A 17,643-nucleotide genomic window follows, 5' to 3' on the forward strand; every position below is an offset into this window, starting at 1 on the left:
TTTTAAAGTAATATTTGCTCCGTGCTGTGTGTGAATAACAAGCAAAGTATTTAGAGGCAGACGCTGAGGTGTGTTTGGGGTCTCACTGTGCTGCAAGTGCTGCTTGAAAATAGGTGTGTGCGTGTGTGTATGCATGTGTGTGTGTGTGCACGCACGTGTGAGTAAGTGAGGATATTCTTAAGATTCAAGTTGTGCTCTTCAAACACAATAATGCAATTGAAGACTCGCAGCATACATCCCTGTTTGTCTGTCACCATTGGCGACCATATTTCTAGTGCTTCTCATCCCGACGTGGCCACCTTGCTTTATCACAATCAAGTTGGGCACCTTCATATAATCTTTCTTAGTATGCGTTCCCCCTTACAACAAAATGGCCTGTTACATGCCAGAAAGCTGTCAGCGCGCTTTGTTTCCCTCCGTCTATGGGTGGATTAACACCACAATGTCGATGATTCCTCCTCTCCCCTATTTGTTCAATGCATAATTAGGACCCGTGTCATGCCAGGAATGATTTCCCTTCTTGGCTCATCCTAATTTGGGGGAGGAATCGTGCAAAGTGTAATTGGCACGGCGCTCTGTGACTGGTGGCTCCCAATGACAGCCTTGCTTTGTTACACACACTAAATGAAGATAGCAGCGATTCACTTCATTATCCACAGTATATACATATCTATGTGTGCAATATATCTAGCTCTCAATGGAAAATTTTCTAAAACCATAGACTAATTTATATACATTGTTATATAACTGGCAGTTTTGCACTCACTGCTTTGCTCGCACTACACAGACTAATGACTGATCACACTTGAATATGTTTGTATTTTGGCAAACAATTTGCGTTTGAATGATTTGGAGGGTGCAAAGATAAGGCCATGGTCTTAAAATAAGAGAAATCAATGGTAGTTGGATAGAGCACAGTCCATGTGTAGTCAAATTAGTGGAGCATTCAACAACTTCTACAACGTATATATGCTGCTCTTGCTGTATGGGTGTTGTTCTCGTTACTTTTTGCAAGTTTAGGTTTATCCGGGTTTCCAAGATATTATTTAAGTGAAGTGGTTTCCTTATATGAGCAGATCTGAAATAAATTATTGTCACTAAAAGCAACATCAGCAAGTTGGAGGCAGTCTAGGCCAGTGTGGGTGGTGTTGAAGAAGCAATGGAATATCAGTGAAAAGGACATGCACACACAGATGCAGAGCATGTGCACCCTGCCTTGCGGTGTACCCATGTGTCAGTACTGTTATGAAATGTGTCAACCAGTTTATTGTTGGCTCTGAAACTTCTTTAACACTTGTGCTGTGGTGCATGATAGGCTCGCACGTACATGTGCTCACTTGAAGTGATGAGTCAGAAGATTTGGGGTTGATTAATATCAAATAGCTTTCTGGTTTAAAACCAGAAAACACAGTTTTTCATATGGTACATTCAATCATCCATGTTCTAATAAAGTGTAAATGAATTCCATAAAATATCTTCATGTGAAAATGTTTTTATGACATAATAGAGGGTGTGGGCTCCACTTCCAACTAACTAACTAACTGACTGACTGACTGACCGACCGACCGACCGACCAACCAACATCTAGATGTGCTAAACAACAACAGAGTACCTTTCATTTGACTTCATTCACTTTTCAGTTGAGCAAAAGTATTAGAACAGACATGATGAAGTTTATTTCAAGTGAATAACATTTCACATTGGGTGGCATCACCCTTACTTGTTAACACTGCATCAATCCTGCAACCCATTGACTCTGCCAGGCTTTTACTGCAGTCTTTGTTATTTTTGTTTGTTTCCAGCGGGGTTCTCCTTTCTGTCTCCTCTTTGGGAGGTAAACTGCATGCTCTACTGGGTTAAGACCCAGTGATTGACTTGACCAGTCAAAGCCCCTAAACCTTTTCCCCGTGATGAAGGCCTTTGTGTTTTGGATCATTGTTTTGTTGCTTGAAGCTTCTCCTGATTAGTTAGGATGCATTTTGTCCAAATTTAATTCATATGCATTTATGACATGAATGTCACGACTTCATGTACATCATTGCAGCATTGGCGGGAGTCCATGCACATATATACTTAACTGTACATATGCACAATGGGAATCCTCCTACTTATGAGTTGTGCTCGAACTCTCCCTAGCGTACACTTTAGGAATCAAGAGGATTTGGGGGAATGAGACTGTTAACCTACTGCTGAGCGTGTGCATGCGTTGGGAAGGGACCCCGGATGGGCCATGTGGGGTGGCTTTATCGCTCCAACTGGCCTGATGGAGCTCAATGCTCCTGCCAGCTAGACTCCTAGTTATTGTATGCCAGTGGAGCATTGATTTTCCACACTGTTAGCTCACATTATACCCCCTTTCCTCAGAGGAAAATTGCCAAGATGGAAAAAAAAAGGACTCCCTGTGATCGATTGGTCGACTGCGCTACTGAATTCAGGTTACAAGCTGAGGGAGATGAGAATGGGGGAGGAAGATGGTGCGCAGTGTGTGTGTGAGTGTGTATGCAAGTGTTTGTATGTGTGACTGCTTGTGTGTGTGTGGGGGGGGGGGATTTGGACCTCTGCAAATAGGACTGATGGTTCCAATTGTAAAGCAATTCATCGATACATGCATGTGAACACACTTGCTTTGCACGTTAGCTTTGAATTGTTGCAAGCTGGTTTCCAAGCAAGGTTAAATTAGGCAGCTACCTCACGTTGGAACACTTTCATAGAGCTTGAGTTTTGATTGGTATTGCCACAGGTATTTCAGTTCAACAATCTTTATAGTTGTAATGTAGTCTGGTTACAGCACTAATTTACTCTAGCAACTTAAAAAAAGCATTCTCATTTTTTTATTTTTTACATTATCATCACTTTTGTAAAATTGTGAATTGAAATGGTTATTCTCTTTTCTTGTGATCTTTGTGTCCACAGCTCCCACACCCTAATTTACTCGTTTCATTCTTTTTCTATTGGGAAAAAGGTTAAGTGCTTGTGGTACAGTGAGGTACAGTGCAAAAATGGCTTGCGCTATCACTTAGCCGTTTTCTATTAATAAATAATTATTTCTCTCATTTGCTCCCAGCACTTACTTGTGGTGGTTTTCAATTGTACGCGTTTTCTGTCATTTCAATTCAGTCACTCATTTTAATTCTCCACTATCGTTCCATTTTGCATGTTTGGTGAGCTTTTATTGCTCAGTTTTGCCTGCAGTGATGTAGATTGCATAGGCGGATCGTATGTGTGCATAAGAAGGTGCAACGGCCTGGATAGTTGTGATAACCATGTAGACTTGTCCTTGTGCATGGATATGAAAACATTGCATTCCTGCGTGTTTTTATCGTGCAACGTAATCTCAGACTATATGGGATGTTATAAAGGAAGATTAAGTTACTATATAAACACTGGGTAGTGGATTATACCCATAAAATACATAGACCTTTTACAGTGGAGATAAAAAGTCTACACACCTCTGCTCAAATAGTATGGTTTTGTGATGGGGGAAAAAATAACAAGATCAATTTTCAAAACACTTTCAACAATTGCTGTGACCTGTAATCTAGACAGTTAAAAAAATATATATAATGAGGTTGCATACATATGCACACCTTCAAAGCTGCAACTTTGGCTCATATCACAGCACTTATTCTTTTTGGGTAGGAGTTTGTCAGTATGGCATATCTTGAGGTGGCAATTTTTGTCCACTCTTTGCAAAATCACTCCATATCTGTCAGATTGCTGTGAGCCGACCTCTTCAGATCACACCATAGACACACATAGACACTTGTTCATAATACCCTTCACCTCGGGTCATCTGAAGAAAAACAGCCCCAAAGCATGATGCGCCAAAATGCTTAATCTTGGTTTCATCAAGCAATAACACATTTTTCCACAGTCATGTGATTGAGATCTCAAGTGTGGGATTTTCTTCACAATATAAGGCTTCCATTTTGCCACATTATCTGATAGCCCAGTCATACGAAGAATACGGGAGATTGTTGTCACTTGTATTTAACAGTCAGCATTCGCCAGCAATTACTTCAGCTACATGAATTGCAACACATGGATACACAGGTTGGTTGTTGTTAGTTGCTTGAATTGTGCCTCGTAAGCATGTCTCTTTGTTGATGCCATTTCAGAGGGTCCTAATGCTTTGCACAAATTGATAGTATTTATTTATCAATCGTGGTGGAGGTACATATTCTACGTATGTACGATTCAATATGTTCTATTCTATTCTATATGTTCCTATATTTATGTATATATGTATTTATATGTAGTTTTGCCTATATACATATGTATATATATATACATATGTATATATATATATATATATGTATATATATATATATATATATATATATATATATATATATTTGCACATACATAGACAAATATAAACAGAATTATGAAGTTATCCAATTCAGTGCCATCATCACTCTAACTAGTTTGCCATTCAAACATTATAGTGGGTGGGTTATGCAAGTGCCAGTTATTTCATTTTCCTTTTGGAGCAGAAGGGATTGTAGCATATGAAGCTGTTAAGAAATTATTTCACACATTTTCACTGGTAGAGAAATGTTGAAATGTACATCAAGCAGTAAGAGCACAATATCTTTTCTTCTTATATAAAGCCTATGCAGTCATCATAACAATTTAAAATCAGCACTTACTCCATCATAACAATATTACAATAATCCCACACTAATGTAAATTTACAGGCCATCTTCATCCAAATCGCCATGAGTGTTTGTTTTGCTTTTTATCTATTCAGGGCAATTCATTCTTCCTGGGTACGAGTTGGTGATGAGCATTGTCACTTTAATTACATCCAAGTAAATATTTCATATTGGCCAAATCAGATCTTGTGGCTGCAACATTCCTGTAAATGGAATTTTATCTGTAGCTCAAGACCATTAGTGGCACTGAGTTGTGAGGCAGCCTAGAGGACGGTAATTAACTCCACTCAGCCGTGACTAAACATTTTTGACATTTTCCCTAGTCCGGAATGAACTGTCAGTGTGCAGAAAGAGTAACCATCTTGTCACTTAGTGTATATAAAAAAAGAAAAAAGAAGAAAAATGGGTCTTAAGTTTTCTTTCTGACATAAATAAGGGAACTATTTAGATCATCTCTTCTATTGACTGTTATTAGTCATTGATTTGAAAGCATATATACGCGTCATTTTTTACACCATGACAAAAGGCAAAATGACCAAATTGTATCGTGCCATACCTTTTGTTCATATCCATAGGAACCAACTTGCAATAAATACAGTAATTAATCATGTTCAATATCTATTCATTATTGAAAACTTATTGTGCAGCTTCTGTTGTGTGTTAAAGGATTAGGTGAGGTTATTGCATGTATCTCAGTTGTTTCTAGTTTAGAGTGTATTGGCAATGACAATAAAGGGGTGTTTGAGAGAAAGCTGGACCCATACTGTGACCCACTTTTGATATATTTCATTTCACAATGGCACCAAGCACGATCTAAAATGGTGCCTGTGTAAAATTCCCCCTAAATGATTCTTCTATGTTAATGCAGCAGAAACTAGGCCACACTTGACTCTGCTTCAAATCAGCATTTGTTGATGAAATTCAACCATCAATTTGTTCCATTTTTCAAACCAACTTTAAGCCAAGGTGTTTGCTTTTTCTCATATTAAGGCGCTTTGGCCAGTTGAAGAAAGTGTTATGTGATGTTTTTTTTCCCCCTTTTTTAACTTTTTCAGTGATCCGTCTATTACAGAAATAATGAGTTCCATAAGATCCAAGGTGACTTTGAATTGGCACAGGGTAGATGTTCAGATGGCATGTTAAAGAAGAACAAAACAAACCTTAAAGCCTTAATAGCCAATACAAGCGTTCTAGACTTTGCCTTGCTAGAGTAAATTGGATATACCCGCATTACGTTTGGCTGTTGGAATTGCATCAAATTGACAGAAAGATGCAATTATAATAGCGGGAAGGAATATTGATTTGATAAAAGCATGCAATTACTTTAAAATGGAATATCCCAGTCTTGCATGAGATGTTAGCGTAAATAAAAAGTGTTTGCATTTTACACTGTGGCTTGGATTTTTCAACAAATTCCATCTCCAATGGAGTTGATTAACCCGCTCATTTTCCTTTGTACTCGATTTCTCTTGGATTCAATCAGTACGGGTTGAGTGGTGATTGGAGGGGCAACGGCAACTGGAACATTAATGGAAATAATTTTCAATGTCACATGTCGGAGTGCAAATATGATTTGCGCATCATAGCAAAAAGCACGCACAAAGAACTGTGCTGCATGCATGAATGTGTTGCCATGTAAGCATAATTTCAGCATGTACAAAAAAGGGGTAAAATGTGAGAGAGCGAGAGAGAGAGAGAGAGAGAGGGAGAGAGAGAGAGAGAGAGAGTGAGAGTGAGAGAGAGGGGGGGAGAGAGAGAGAGAGAGAGAGAGAGAGAGAGAGAGAGAGAGAGAGAGAGAGAGAGAAGGGGAGAGAGAGGGAGGGAGAGAGAAGAGCAAGAGAATACCCCCATAAAAAAGCCATCTCTGCTTTCAGTTCAAATAGGTCCTATCATCTCCATGACAACAGTAGAAATGGTAACATGGAAATATATTAATGTAAAACCATGGCAACGTTCTCCAATTGAATTAAGCAGCACCTGTGTGCATTACAGAAGAAGATAAAAGACAAAAGGAGGCAGTCTGCGCTTGCCAAGCAGCTGTGGCTTTCAGACCTTAAAAAAAAGCTTTCTATTTCCACAGCACTTTTATTTTGCAGTGTTTCTCTGGAGCAAATTACCAAAGCAGTGCGTGTCCCCCCCCCCCCCCCCCCCTTTGGACTCTTATTTGCACAAACAGAAAAGCAATAGTATTATGACGCTCTCTTCTGTATGCATCAGGATTAAGATTAGGTTTGTTCCATCACGAGATCAAGCGGTGATGCAATGGACCGATGCTTGTAATTGCTTATAGGATCCACTGCAGTGCTTGTGCACAAAGAGACACGTTAGACACGGCAAGGAATGACAGTCCTCATGGGCCGCCTTCTCTTTGTTGATCTGGAAAGAAGAAATCTCATCTATATCACCATGCTATAAAATCTGATGGATTTGATCTCTCGATCCCACCTTGTACCTCTGCCCAGAGTCTGTGTTTACCAGCAATGGAAATGTTGCATTTACTCCTACTTTTCAATGGCTGCATCTGTGTGTTTGAGCATGTAAAAGAGCATAAGAGAAAAGGTTGAAATCAGCCTTGAAAGGTTATCGCTGTTGCCATAGCGTGAGGAGTGCTATGTTTCATATCATATTTATTCATGTGTCCGACACAGAGACATACTATATGTGGTGCTGAAATCAACCTGACTGACATCAAGTCACACTGAACAAATCATATAATCATCCACTTTTGATGTGGAACTTCTTGAGGACTACAATAACATGTTGCTCACACAATTCTCAATTCTCAGACATGTTTGAATATTCTTTTGACCATTCATTCACTCTAAATATACCCTAAAACCCTAACATTAACTCTTTGGGTTCATTTAACCCTAAACATCTGGGTCAGATAATATGCAAAACAACTCGATGTTTTGGCATTGTTTTATGGTTTATTCATCTTTAGGCTAGTTGTCAGGTGAAATGAATAACCCTTTTTTTTTTTTAAACCCATGTTGGGTTATTTTTTACCCAACGGTTTTTAGAGTATTAACTTCACCTTCCCACAACATTCTCAAAACTGCTGGATCCAAAGTCCGGTCTTTGGGTCAAATGCCGCCTGTGTTCAAATTTCTACCGGGCCGCAGCCTTTGGCGTAAAATTAATCATGTGTGGCCCGTCAGCACTGTTGACCTCAGCAGAAAATACACATGTACAAAAAGCCATTTTACATTTCACCAGAAAACAGCAGCAGACCTGTGGCCACGCTTTCGTAAATATAATCCAAGCGCACTCTCAAAGTCGTGTTAGGTGTCAGAATGACCCCCTGACTGCATGATGTTTTACAGCCCATTTCTAAAAGGGAGACTCTGGTGAAGAAAAAAAAAGTTGGCAAAGAGCGTCGTCGCTTTCAGGACAAGTAAAAATTGGCATGTTTTCCAAAACAACTGTCTGCCGAGTTTGCTCAGAGACTGTGCCTGTTTTCAAATTCAACATGAAGAGACATCACCAGTCGAAGCATGCAAAGTACAACAGTGACTGGAAACAAACACCATGAAAAATGAAAGCTACACCAAGCTGAATGGTACACACACACACACATTTTCACCTCACCGAATTTGGCCCTCTTTGTAAAAGATTTGGACACCCCTGGTCTAAAGTAACCCAAATTGTATGAAATAGCCAATCCAGCGCTGGGTCCTTCAAAGACCAAGACAATCCTGCCTTGTATCCAGCGTATTGGGTTGATGATTTGACGCAGGGTCAAGAATTTGATACAACAAGTGTTAAAAACTACCCATATTGATGAGTTAAAGCTGCCAAGAAATGGGATACCAGATGAGCAGTGTATTACAAATTTTACAACCAACATTTTATGAGAGGAAGCTCTTCCACCAGATTCAGCTCTTCAGCCTGCCCAAATCCAATTTTCAACATAATGTACTGGGTCAAAATAATTAACTCAACCTTTGGTAAAAACTATCCAATCTGCTTAAAATCCACAGTTACTAAGCAAGGAGATTAGGAAAACAATGCAGATTTTTTTTTTTTCATATAGTGCTTGGTCCACTTAACCAGAGGTATTTTTTCAAATGTATTTTCTAAGCATTCATGCACAATCTCGGTTTTAGTTCACATAAAGCGTCATCCATGCATCTATTTTGCAAATGCAGATTATACACGGGAACAATCCCAATCGTCACAATCATTCATACTGTATCTGTAAACCACTGACTCAACATTTGAGATCCTCAATGCCCAATTCCAATGCATTAGATTTTTCCCTTGTCAACATACAGATCCATTTTCACATGACCCAAAGACAATATCAGCCTGGTTGCTTTAAGCGCATGCCTAAACAACCTGCAATGGCACTACACACCAGCTTTTAAATTACAAATACGAACACACAACTCAACTTTGAAGACAGCCACATGGAAGTGGAACACTCATTTCATTGTGCTTTCACTTGATTGTGCATTTTGCCCTTTTGTTTAATACATCTCTCCTGTGTGCGTGTGTGTGACATCTAGTTCTCTGTAATACGAATATACATGCAGCGTGTAAATTGAATTCGGTATCAGAGTATTCTCTTAACCTATACTATATGTCTGTGGATTGTTCACATCTGGCACTCCATGAAATAAAGGGTGAAATACCCCTTTAATATCTTAAGTGTTCAGCATTGGTGCTTTTTTGGTGCCAATAAAATGTCTCCAATCCATTTATATGGGGTGTCTATTTTGTTTCACATTCCTGCAGGACCTGGAAGGATGCCAATGCAGGCATGGTCCTTCAGTCCAGATAAAGCTCAAGTATGCTTCATTTAGTCATTTGAAGGGAGATGAGAAGCAAATGCATTGTTCTACCAAGATGCATAGTGAAGATTACCGTGTGTTGTCTCTGAATCAGAGTAATACTGAAATTGTTTGAGCTGATGCCAGTATTATAAACTGCATAATTTGCTTGCATCATTGATTATGATTAACTTGGTTGCATGGTTGCAAAACTTAATTGTCTGGCATCTGAAGAAAATCATTTAAAATCTGTATGTTTGTCTTCTTGTAGTTTTGTCCATACCATGAAAATTGGGCATTACCAAGAGGTGAACATGCTATTCATCTGACAGGAGTCATCAATGAATACCATATGGCTAATTCACACGCCTGCCTATGAATGACATATACACACACGAAAGTATTTTTTTTAAATATAATCCTACCTTTCTACAATATACATTGATATGCATATGGAATTGTTCTTGTATTCTGGAAGTGGGCTCACTATATGGTCAACAGCTCATCACTCCATTTGTTTTTTTTAATGACTGATAGCGGTTCATTATCTCTGCATAAAATGTTAACAAATTGAAGTGAAGCCCATACTATATCTTTCAAAGTGAAGTGCTAAATGAAACGTGATCTTCCTGCAGCCCTCTTTCACTTCCTCTAAGCTTTGCAATAAAAGGTCTCCACATCTTTAACCAGCTAAAGAGTCAATACACAGAGGCCCTCTGGTGATTTTCCATGATTACGATTCATGCTGATTTGCAAGGTGGACTATTAGAACGTACTGTCAATCAAATTCTGTCGGAGAACTTTTCCTCCATTTGAATTTTGCCGAATGCAAAATGCAATATAATATATGGGGCAGAGAATGAAATTAATCAAGAAAAAGCTCCCATGATGCAAATGTAACAGCTCAGATGTCAGACACTTGGGGAGTGTTATCAGTCTGACCTTTGGGGAAACAGTGGCGTGACCTCCAAAACATCATCGGGGATATTTTAGGATTACTACAAGAGTGAAATGAAAGAGTTACAGGGGTCAAAGTTTCAATAGAGGAAAAAACTTTGTCATAGAGTTGGAGTCATAGTCTTGGATGTGGTGTAAAAAAACATACTGACATTGATGTTTTACATCAAGGGAGTGTATGGTGGCCCGAAATGGAGTTTGCAGAGTGTTGCACTCGAAAACCTGTGATGAATTAGAGAGCTGTTGATAAGATTGCAGCTGTCACACTGACATAAGGTCAGTGAATCAAGTCAATGTGTAGCATTGACTACTTAATTTAGGCAATTTTGACTGGACAATGATTGTTTACTGTGCTTTTTTTTTTTTATTTTTTTATAGATTTTTAGGGTCCCTTGTAAAATTACAAAGAAAATGATGGGTTTTTTTTTAATCAAATGCAAGACGTCAGTTGAAATTACACTCTATACAAAGCCCATATACAAAAACATTTTAGAAAAAGTTTTACCCCTCCTTTTCACTTAAAACACATTAAACTTGTAAAAAAATTGAAAGTATATATTTCTCAGTGCCTAATCCCAGTCCCTCACTCATGCACTCCTCTAAATAAGAGACAAAGCAAAAGTCCATTTGTCTCACCACAGTGGAAATTTTGTCACATGAGTTGAGTTCGGTCAGTGGTTCTTAACCTGGGTTCAATTGAACCCTTGGGGTTCGGTGAGTCGGTCGCAGGGGTTCGGCAGAGCCTCCATTGCGGAGGTCCAAACACACCTGATTTGTTGTGTATATTTATGATGACGCATATCTCGCAAAGGCAACAGCAGCAGTCACACTGATTTGCAGTTATGTAATTTGTTGTGAATTCATACATTGTGTTAGTTTTGTTCTTTGAACAAGGTAATGTTCATGCATGGCTTATTTTGTGCACCAGTAAAAATCATCTATGTCTTGAATTTGAAAACAGGTGAATGCGTATATGAAACTGGTGGGGTTCGGTACTTCCAAAAAGGTTAAGAACCAGTGAGTTAGGTACATTCCTTGCCTATTCTTGTCTCTTCCAGCAGACTCAATGCTGGGTGGGTATGATTAGTTTTGGCTTTACTGTTGGCCTATGCCTTTTGTAAATAGACTAGATACTGTAGAGTAATGCCTAAAATTATTCATACGCTTGGGGTACGTGTATATATATATTGTGTGTGTGTGTGTGTGTGTGTGTGTGTGTGTGTGTGTGTGTGTGTGTGTGTGTGTGTGTGTGTGTGTGTGTGTGTGTGAGTCTGCGTGTATATATATATATATATATATATATATATATACGTATATATATATATATATATATTTTTTGTCTCTCTCTCCTGCCCAAACGCCAAATTATACTTTCTACATTACATGACTACATTTATTGAAGTCATGAGGTCCGCTGACATTTAATAAAATTATTCTGAGTAAATGAAAAATCCTTGACATTTATCTTGCCCCTGAGTTAAATTGAGTTTTAAATGCCCTGAAGGCTCTCAGTTTTGCAGTCATAGTCACCACGGACAGGTGGTGCATGACAAATAACAAGCACAACTTCTCGTTGTGCATTACATACATCACTTTATTTTCTCGGGATGTCAATTTCAAAAACAACCAAAGAAATGTCAAATGAAACGTACTTTATATTTTAAGCTTGTCAAGACCCAAAGGCCAGTAAAGCATGCAGACACAAGCTGTGTTATAAGACAGTTTTTAGCATGATGGGATAATTTGTATTCATCATATTTACCTTTCACGGCATAGTTCACGTGACGAGATTAGAATAATTGTCTTGATTTCTTGTCAAAATCTCTCTCTCTCTCTCTCTCTCTCTCTCTCTCTCTCTCTCTCTCTCTCTCTCTCTCTCTCTCTCTCTCTCTCTCTCTCTCTCTCTCTCTCTCTCTCTCTCTCTCTCTTTCGCTCTCTCTCGCCCTCTTTCGACACACACACACACACACACACACACACACACACACACACACACACACGCACACACACACACACACACACGCACAGACAGACAGACAGATATAGATATAGATATAGATATAGATATATACACTGACAGAAGATGTAAAGGTGGTGAGGATAATTTCTTGGGCATTTCCTCCTTACTCTATTGTTTGTGATCGTGAGTGCCCGCCATCCTTCCATAGCTATACCGAGGCGCGGTGGAGGATTTTAAATATATAATTAAGATAATAATAATAATTGTCTTTGTTCCTCAAGTCATCAAAATGCCCTCCATCCTCCCATACCTGTTCCGAGGCAAAGTGGGGGATTTTAAATATATAATAAAGATAATAATAATAGTTTTCTTTGCTCCTCAAGCTATCAAACTGCATAACGTCTTAGTTGGAGTAATGTGACGATAGGACCGGGGGATGACCGTCAATGCTTGTTCATTACTTTATTTATTACTCGACACTTCATTTATTACTCAGTGTATTTATTGCTCAACTCTTTGTTACTCATGTGCACTATTCTATTTTGGTCTGTTTTTCTGTGTTTTTCTACTGGAACCAGAATTTCCTGAGTGAGTAATCCCCAGGAATAGATAAAGTTGAGTCTAAGTCTGATAATAATAATAATAATAATAATAATAATAATAATAATAATAATAATAAGTATGGTTTCATTGATTTGATTTCTTCAATGATGCTGTTGTCATCTTTCTGAATGAAATATACACCACATATTTGCAGAGCTCAGAATCTGTCTGCCTGCACCCTGATCAAATTCACCAAAATTGCATTACACTACCTGCGCCAGTAGACAGAGTTTGAGCAACCACCGGAATACCCAGGATGGTGCAGAGCTGTCTGCCAAATTCCCAAATACACTAACGAGGCCATTGCACCTCTACAAAAATGATGGGGCAGTTTTTGCGGCGGCCCTCACTCGTAACATGCTCATTTCTGAATCGATTTTAATGATTTAACTTTTTTTGTCACTGACAAAATGTGCACTATCCACACAGAACATGAAGCTCCTAGATGTGTTTAACTTTGGAAAACGCATGGAATGTAACTCCCACTTCCCTTGTCGTAATTTCATAATGTTGTGCGCAACTATATGCAGCACAATCCGCCGGCAAATGCTTCATTTTTGATTTTCCTTGCGCCCACACACACGAAATGCACTGACTCCTTTGCCCCTCCTATCTCAGCATCGCCATGGGCACTCAGCTCAAAAGGGGCAATATCTGTGACCATTCCTGTTTGTTCTGTGCAGCTCCACAAACATGATTGTACTTCAGGATGTTTGATGTTGAAAGTTATCATGTAGCATTCATTAGCTTGGCTTCTTTAGCTTCCGATTATGCCATTGTCACACCTAATGCATTTAACCACCCTTGGAAGCTGCCAGTTAAATCTATCTTGTAATTATTTTTATTCATCACAGGAGATGAAAATTTTAAAAAGTACAATTCACACCTGTAGTGCTACAATTTTATGGTACTGCTCTTTATTAATGCTGGTTGGCATATGTTATTTCTTGTTGCGATGACTCATTCTGGGTCAAAATGAGCTCAACCCTCAGCAATTCTTTTGTTTTTCCGTCCTTTACCTAAGGCAGCCCCCTTTTCTGCCAAACAGACCGAAATCCACATGATTTTATCTACCTTTCATCCTCCAAATGTTTTCATCTGCATCACATTTTACTTGAGATTAAAGTAGGCCTGCGCCTTTGTGCAACGCTAATTGCCACAGAGCTTGAGTAATTAAAGGACAATAAAGCCGTAGTAGTAATTAGTTTCTCTTGTTTGCTTGCTACCCCATCAATTGTGCTTCAATAATACTGATCATTAGCATGCGCCAGAGCAGTGAAGGATGCTGGGAAAGGAGCTGTGCACACGCAGCACTCCACATTCCATTCCCATGAAGCCATGGCACCGAGCCATGTGTTTAACCCTCAGTGTGCTGGGCCGGAGGCTGGGGGTGTAGGTGGTGGGTTGGAGGCAAGACAGACTGTCCGTGATCTGATGCGTGCTGTGGAATCAGAATCAGAATGCTTTTTATTGTCAATATACATACTATGACTATGTAAAAATATGATGGGTGCTGATATAATGACAAGCCGAAGAAAGTCACAATAATTTTTCAAATTGATTTTTTTACTTGAAAAGCGGTCCAGAAAATGGATGGATGGGTGGGTGGGTGGGTGGATGGATGGATGGATGGATGGATGGATGGATGGATGGATGGATGGATGGATGGATGGATGGATGGATGGGTGGGTGGATGGGTGGGTGGATGAAATTAAATAAGAAGTGGATGGATGGATCAAATGAAATAACAAGTGGGACACCACAGCGACATCTGCTGGATCTAGTAGGGCACAAATCCACTTGCCCCTTTTGCAGAATCGCCACTAATTATGAATGCACCATTGGGTCAAGGATAAACAGATTAGCTCTTACCATGTCTTTACTTTGTGTTTGGCTTCATGCTATTTTTGTGTGGCACAATGTTAAAAGTTGAGAGGCACATCTGGTGGCGCAATTTGCTTTGAGGCCATGGGGTGGGCTGAGGTACGGAATTAAAAATGAAAAATATCTTGCTTTCAATTTTAAAACTGGAAATTCTCTCTTAAATGTTAACACTGGCCAACTTCTTACACTTGAATGACTGTTTACAGTGTTCAAATGTCCATTAAAAATAGCCTGTCCGATTAATGAAAGTTTTAGGATGGTTGACCCTGGGATGGTCTTGGGGGAATGTGGTGATACAGATTAGAGTATGACCTTAGATGTTCCCCTATATTGTATAACTATTTGATAAGATTCCCAGAAACAGGCTAAATGAAAGTGAGCAAAGTCATAAGAGCAAGGCATCTGCGTGCTGGAGGCGGTTGGAAGATTGTGCTGCAAAGTGTACAGCACAGTAATAATGTCAGGCAACGGAAAATGTGCTCTCTTCTGTACTTTGCCTTGACATGATTGAAAGACAATGGTGTCGTGGATAGGCCATTTCAACATCAAATGTGCATGCACATCACAGGGCAAGGGTACACGATCCATCACTTTTGGAGAGCTGTCAGATGCACCTCTGCCAGCTTTGGCTTTGCTCGGAACACATTTGCAACTGTATGGCGATACAAGATTAAAGCTCCTTGAACATAATTACACTGGCTGCTGAGCTCACCCATTATTTGTTTGAGCATGTACACCGTGCATTATCGTGCAGTTGTATTTGGGGTACTATTTAAAGGCGTCTTGCATCAAATTTATTACGAGATATGTGCATCTCAGACAGCTCTGAGATTTGCAATGAAATGCACAAGCTTTGCTTTAAGTGTCTATTAGGTAAGGTATCATATTTGTAGAGGTAGCCAAAATCCACAAATACAATTGCCATGATTTTGGCAAGGAACCTAATGTTTAATGGAAATTCAATGAATTATCTCGAACACAATCTCATCCCTTTTGACCCAAGCAGTTAGGAAAATGGATGGAAGGTCAGTGAAATATATTGTGATCCTAAAAATGGACTCTTATGAAAATAATAAATGAGAAGGTCACAAAAGTCGAATGGACCTCAATATACTACTACACACCTTTATAATAATACAAAAAGACTTTTTGAAAAACCATTCAAATGCATTCAGTGATGGATGGGTTATTAAATTTCATGATTAAATGTAAAGATTAAAATAATAAACCATGAAGTAGAAATGACTTGGGATTCTACCAAGGTCATATATACTTTGTACTGCAGGTTTAATCGGCTATTTAAAAGTAAAGGGAGATGGAGGCTACCGAATGGGTTCGAATGAATTCTGCAGCAACAAACAAACACACAAACAAACAAACAAACAAACAAACAAACAAACAAACAAACAAACAAACAAAATTACATCAGACAATAATATTAAACTACTGATAATATGAAACTAAAATAAATAGATAATGATGATGATGATAGAACTTTATTTATTCCACAACGGGGAAATTTACTTGTTACAGAAAATGAATAAATAAATAAATAAATAAATAAATAAATAAATAAATAAATAAATAAATCCACTTTGTTTCTCTACCTCATCTACCCTAAATCACGCAGAAGTTGCACAATTTGGAATTGGATGATTCATGTTTCATTATTTTCAATATGAGGGAGGAAAATGCCTTGAGAATGGATTGTGTTGGTTCCACTCTTAGTGTTAAACAATAGTGTGTAACGGGAGAAATGTGCTTGCAGCAGGTGAATTCTACTTTAAAAAGTCATGCAAATAATGTACTGCGCTCACACACATATATCCAAAATGTGTTGGAAGAGCACATGAATGAACTCAGTGAGCGAGTACCCCTCCTGCACTATGCTTCTGCACAATAACCCGTATGGGAGCCTTTATGGAACACCAGTATAGAAGCAGCACATAATACGCACACGCACACATACGCGCGCGCGCGCGCGCTATACACTACATTTGCTCTTAATCGGGAGTGCGCATTTGCAGAAAAGAGCACACGGTTGCCAAGGCAGCCAACCAATCTCCCCATCCCCTCCCCCTGCCTCTTTCTTTCGTTCTCTTTTCCTCTTTCCCGTGTATTATCAGCAGAGGTCGCATAGCAGAGGGAAGTCCAACCACTTCTGCGCACTGGAACCAGTGCGAGAATATGTGCACGCTCATAACAAAGCCAGTGTGAGAGAGCACAGAGGAGACTGACGTTTGGCAGTGGAGTTAAAAAAAGAGAGAGTGAGAGAGAAAGAAAGAAAGTGTTAACTTGGGAGGTTTGTTTTGCTGTGGAATACCCGGATATACAGTAGTTGTGGCAGCACGTGTGCATCCATGACATTTGTATTTGGAGTGAAGGACTATTTGTCAAGCCGAGGAACCCTGCGCACCAGCCCCCTGCACTGAACAAGGGGGAAAGTGCACCGACAACAACTTATATTCTCCCAATTGTCTCCTTTTCTTGCTTTAGTGTGCGTGTGTGTGTGCGTGTGTGAGTGCGTGCGTGCGTGCGTGTGTTTTTGCCGAGACGACAGTGAGTTCGATTCCAAACTGGGAGTGATTTCATGCGTTCAGGCTCGCTCAACCTGAGATGGACGTGAGATTTTACCCTGCTCCACCGGCCAATGTGGGTTCATGCTCCCTACCCGCTGATCCAAGTTGCTTGAGCTCGCTGGACTATTATCACTCCAACAAGGTAAATGAGTAAACAACGCGCTATGCATGAGTGTGAATGTGAGTATACGCGCCAACATTTTCCCAACCTGCGACGCTTTTATTAT

The 17,643-nt window shown here is 39.4% G+C and overlaps 1 protein-coding gene across 3 annotated transcripts in view; it reads left to right on the plus strand.

Moving 5' to 3' along the window:
• Positions 1-17,643, plus strand: part of LOC147062037 (TOX high mobility group box family member 2-like) — a 119,575-nt gene that overhangs the window by 13,744 nt on the left and 88,188 nt on the right. For 2 of the 3 annotated variants that reach the window (XM_085927699.1, XM_085927709.1), the window contains exon 1: positions 17,379-17,558. The exons of the other annotated variant lie outside the window; for it this stretch is intronic. In XM_085927699.1, the coding sequence (XP_085783825.1) occupies positions 17,454-17,558 (105 nt within the window). In that variant the 5' untranslated portion in view covers positions 17,379-17,453. Of the gene's footprint in view, positions 1-17,378; positions 17,559-17,643 lie in introns of those variants that run through there. 3 annotated transcript variants of the gene reach the window in all.

Source organism: Syngnathus leptorhynchus, chromosome 1 (genome assembly GCF_054491065.1).
Source record: "Syngnathus leptorhynchus isolate UIUO chromosome 1, UIUO_Slep, whole genome shotgun sequence".
Taxonomy (NCBI): domain Eukaryota; kingdom Metazoa; phylum Chordata; class Actinopteri; order Syngnathiformes; family Syngnathidae; genus Syngnathus; species Syngnathus leptorhynchus.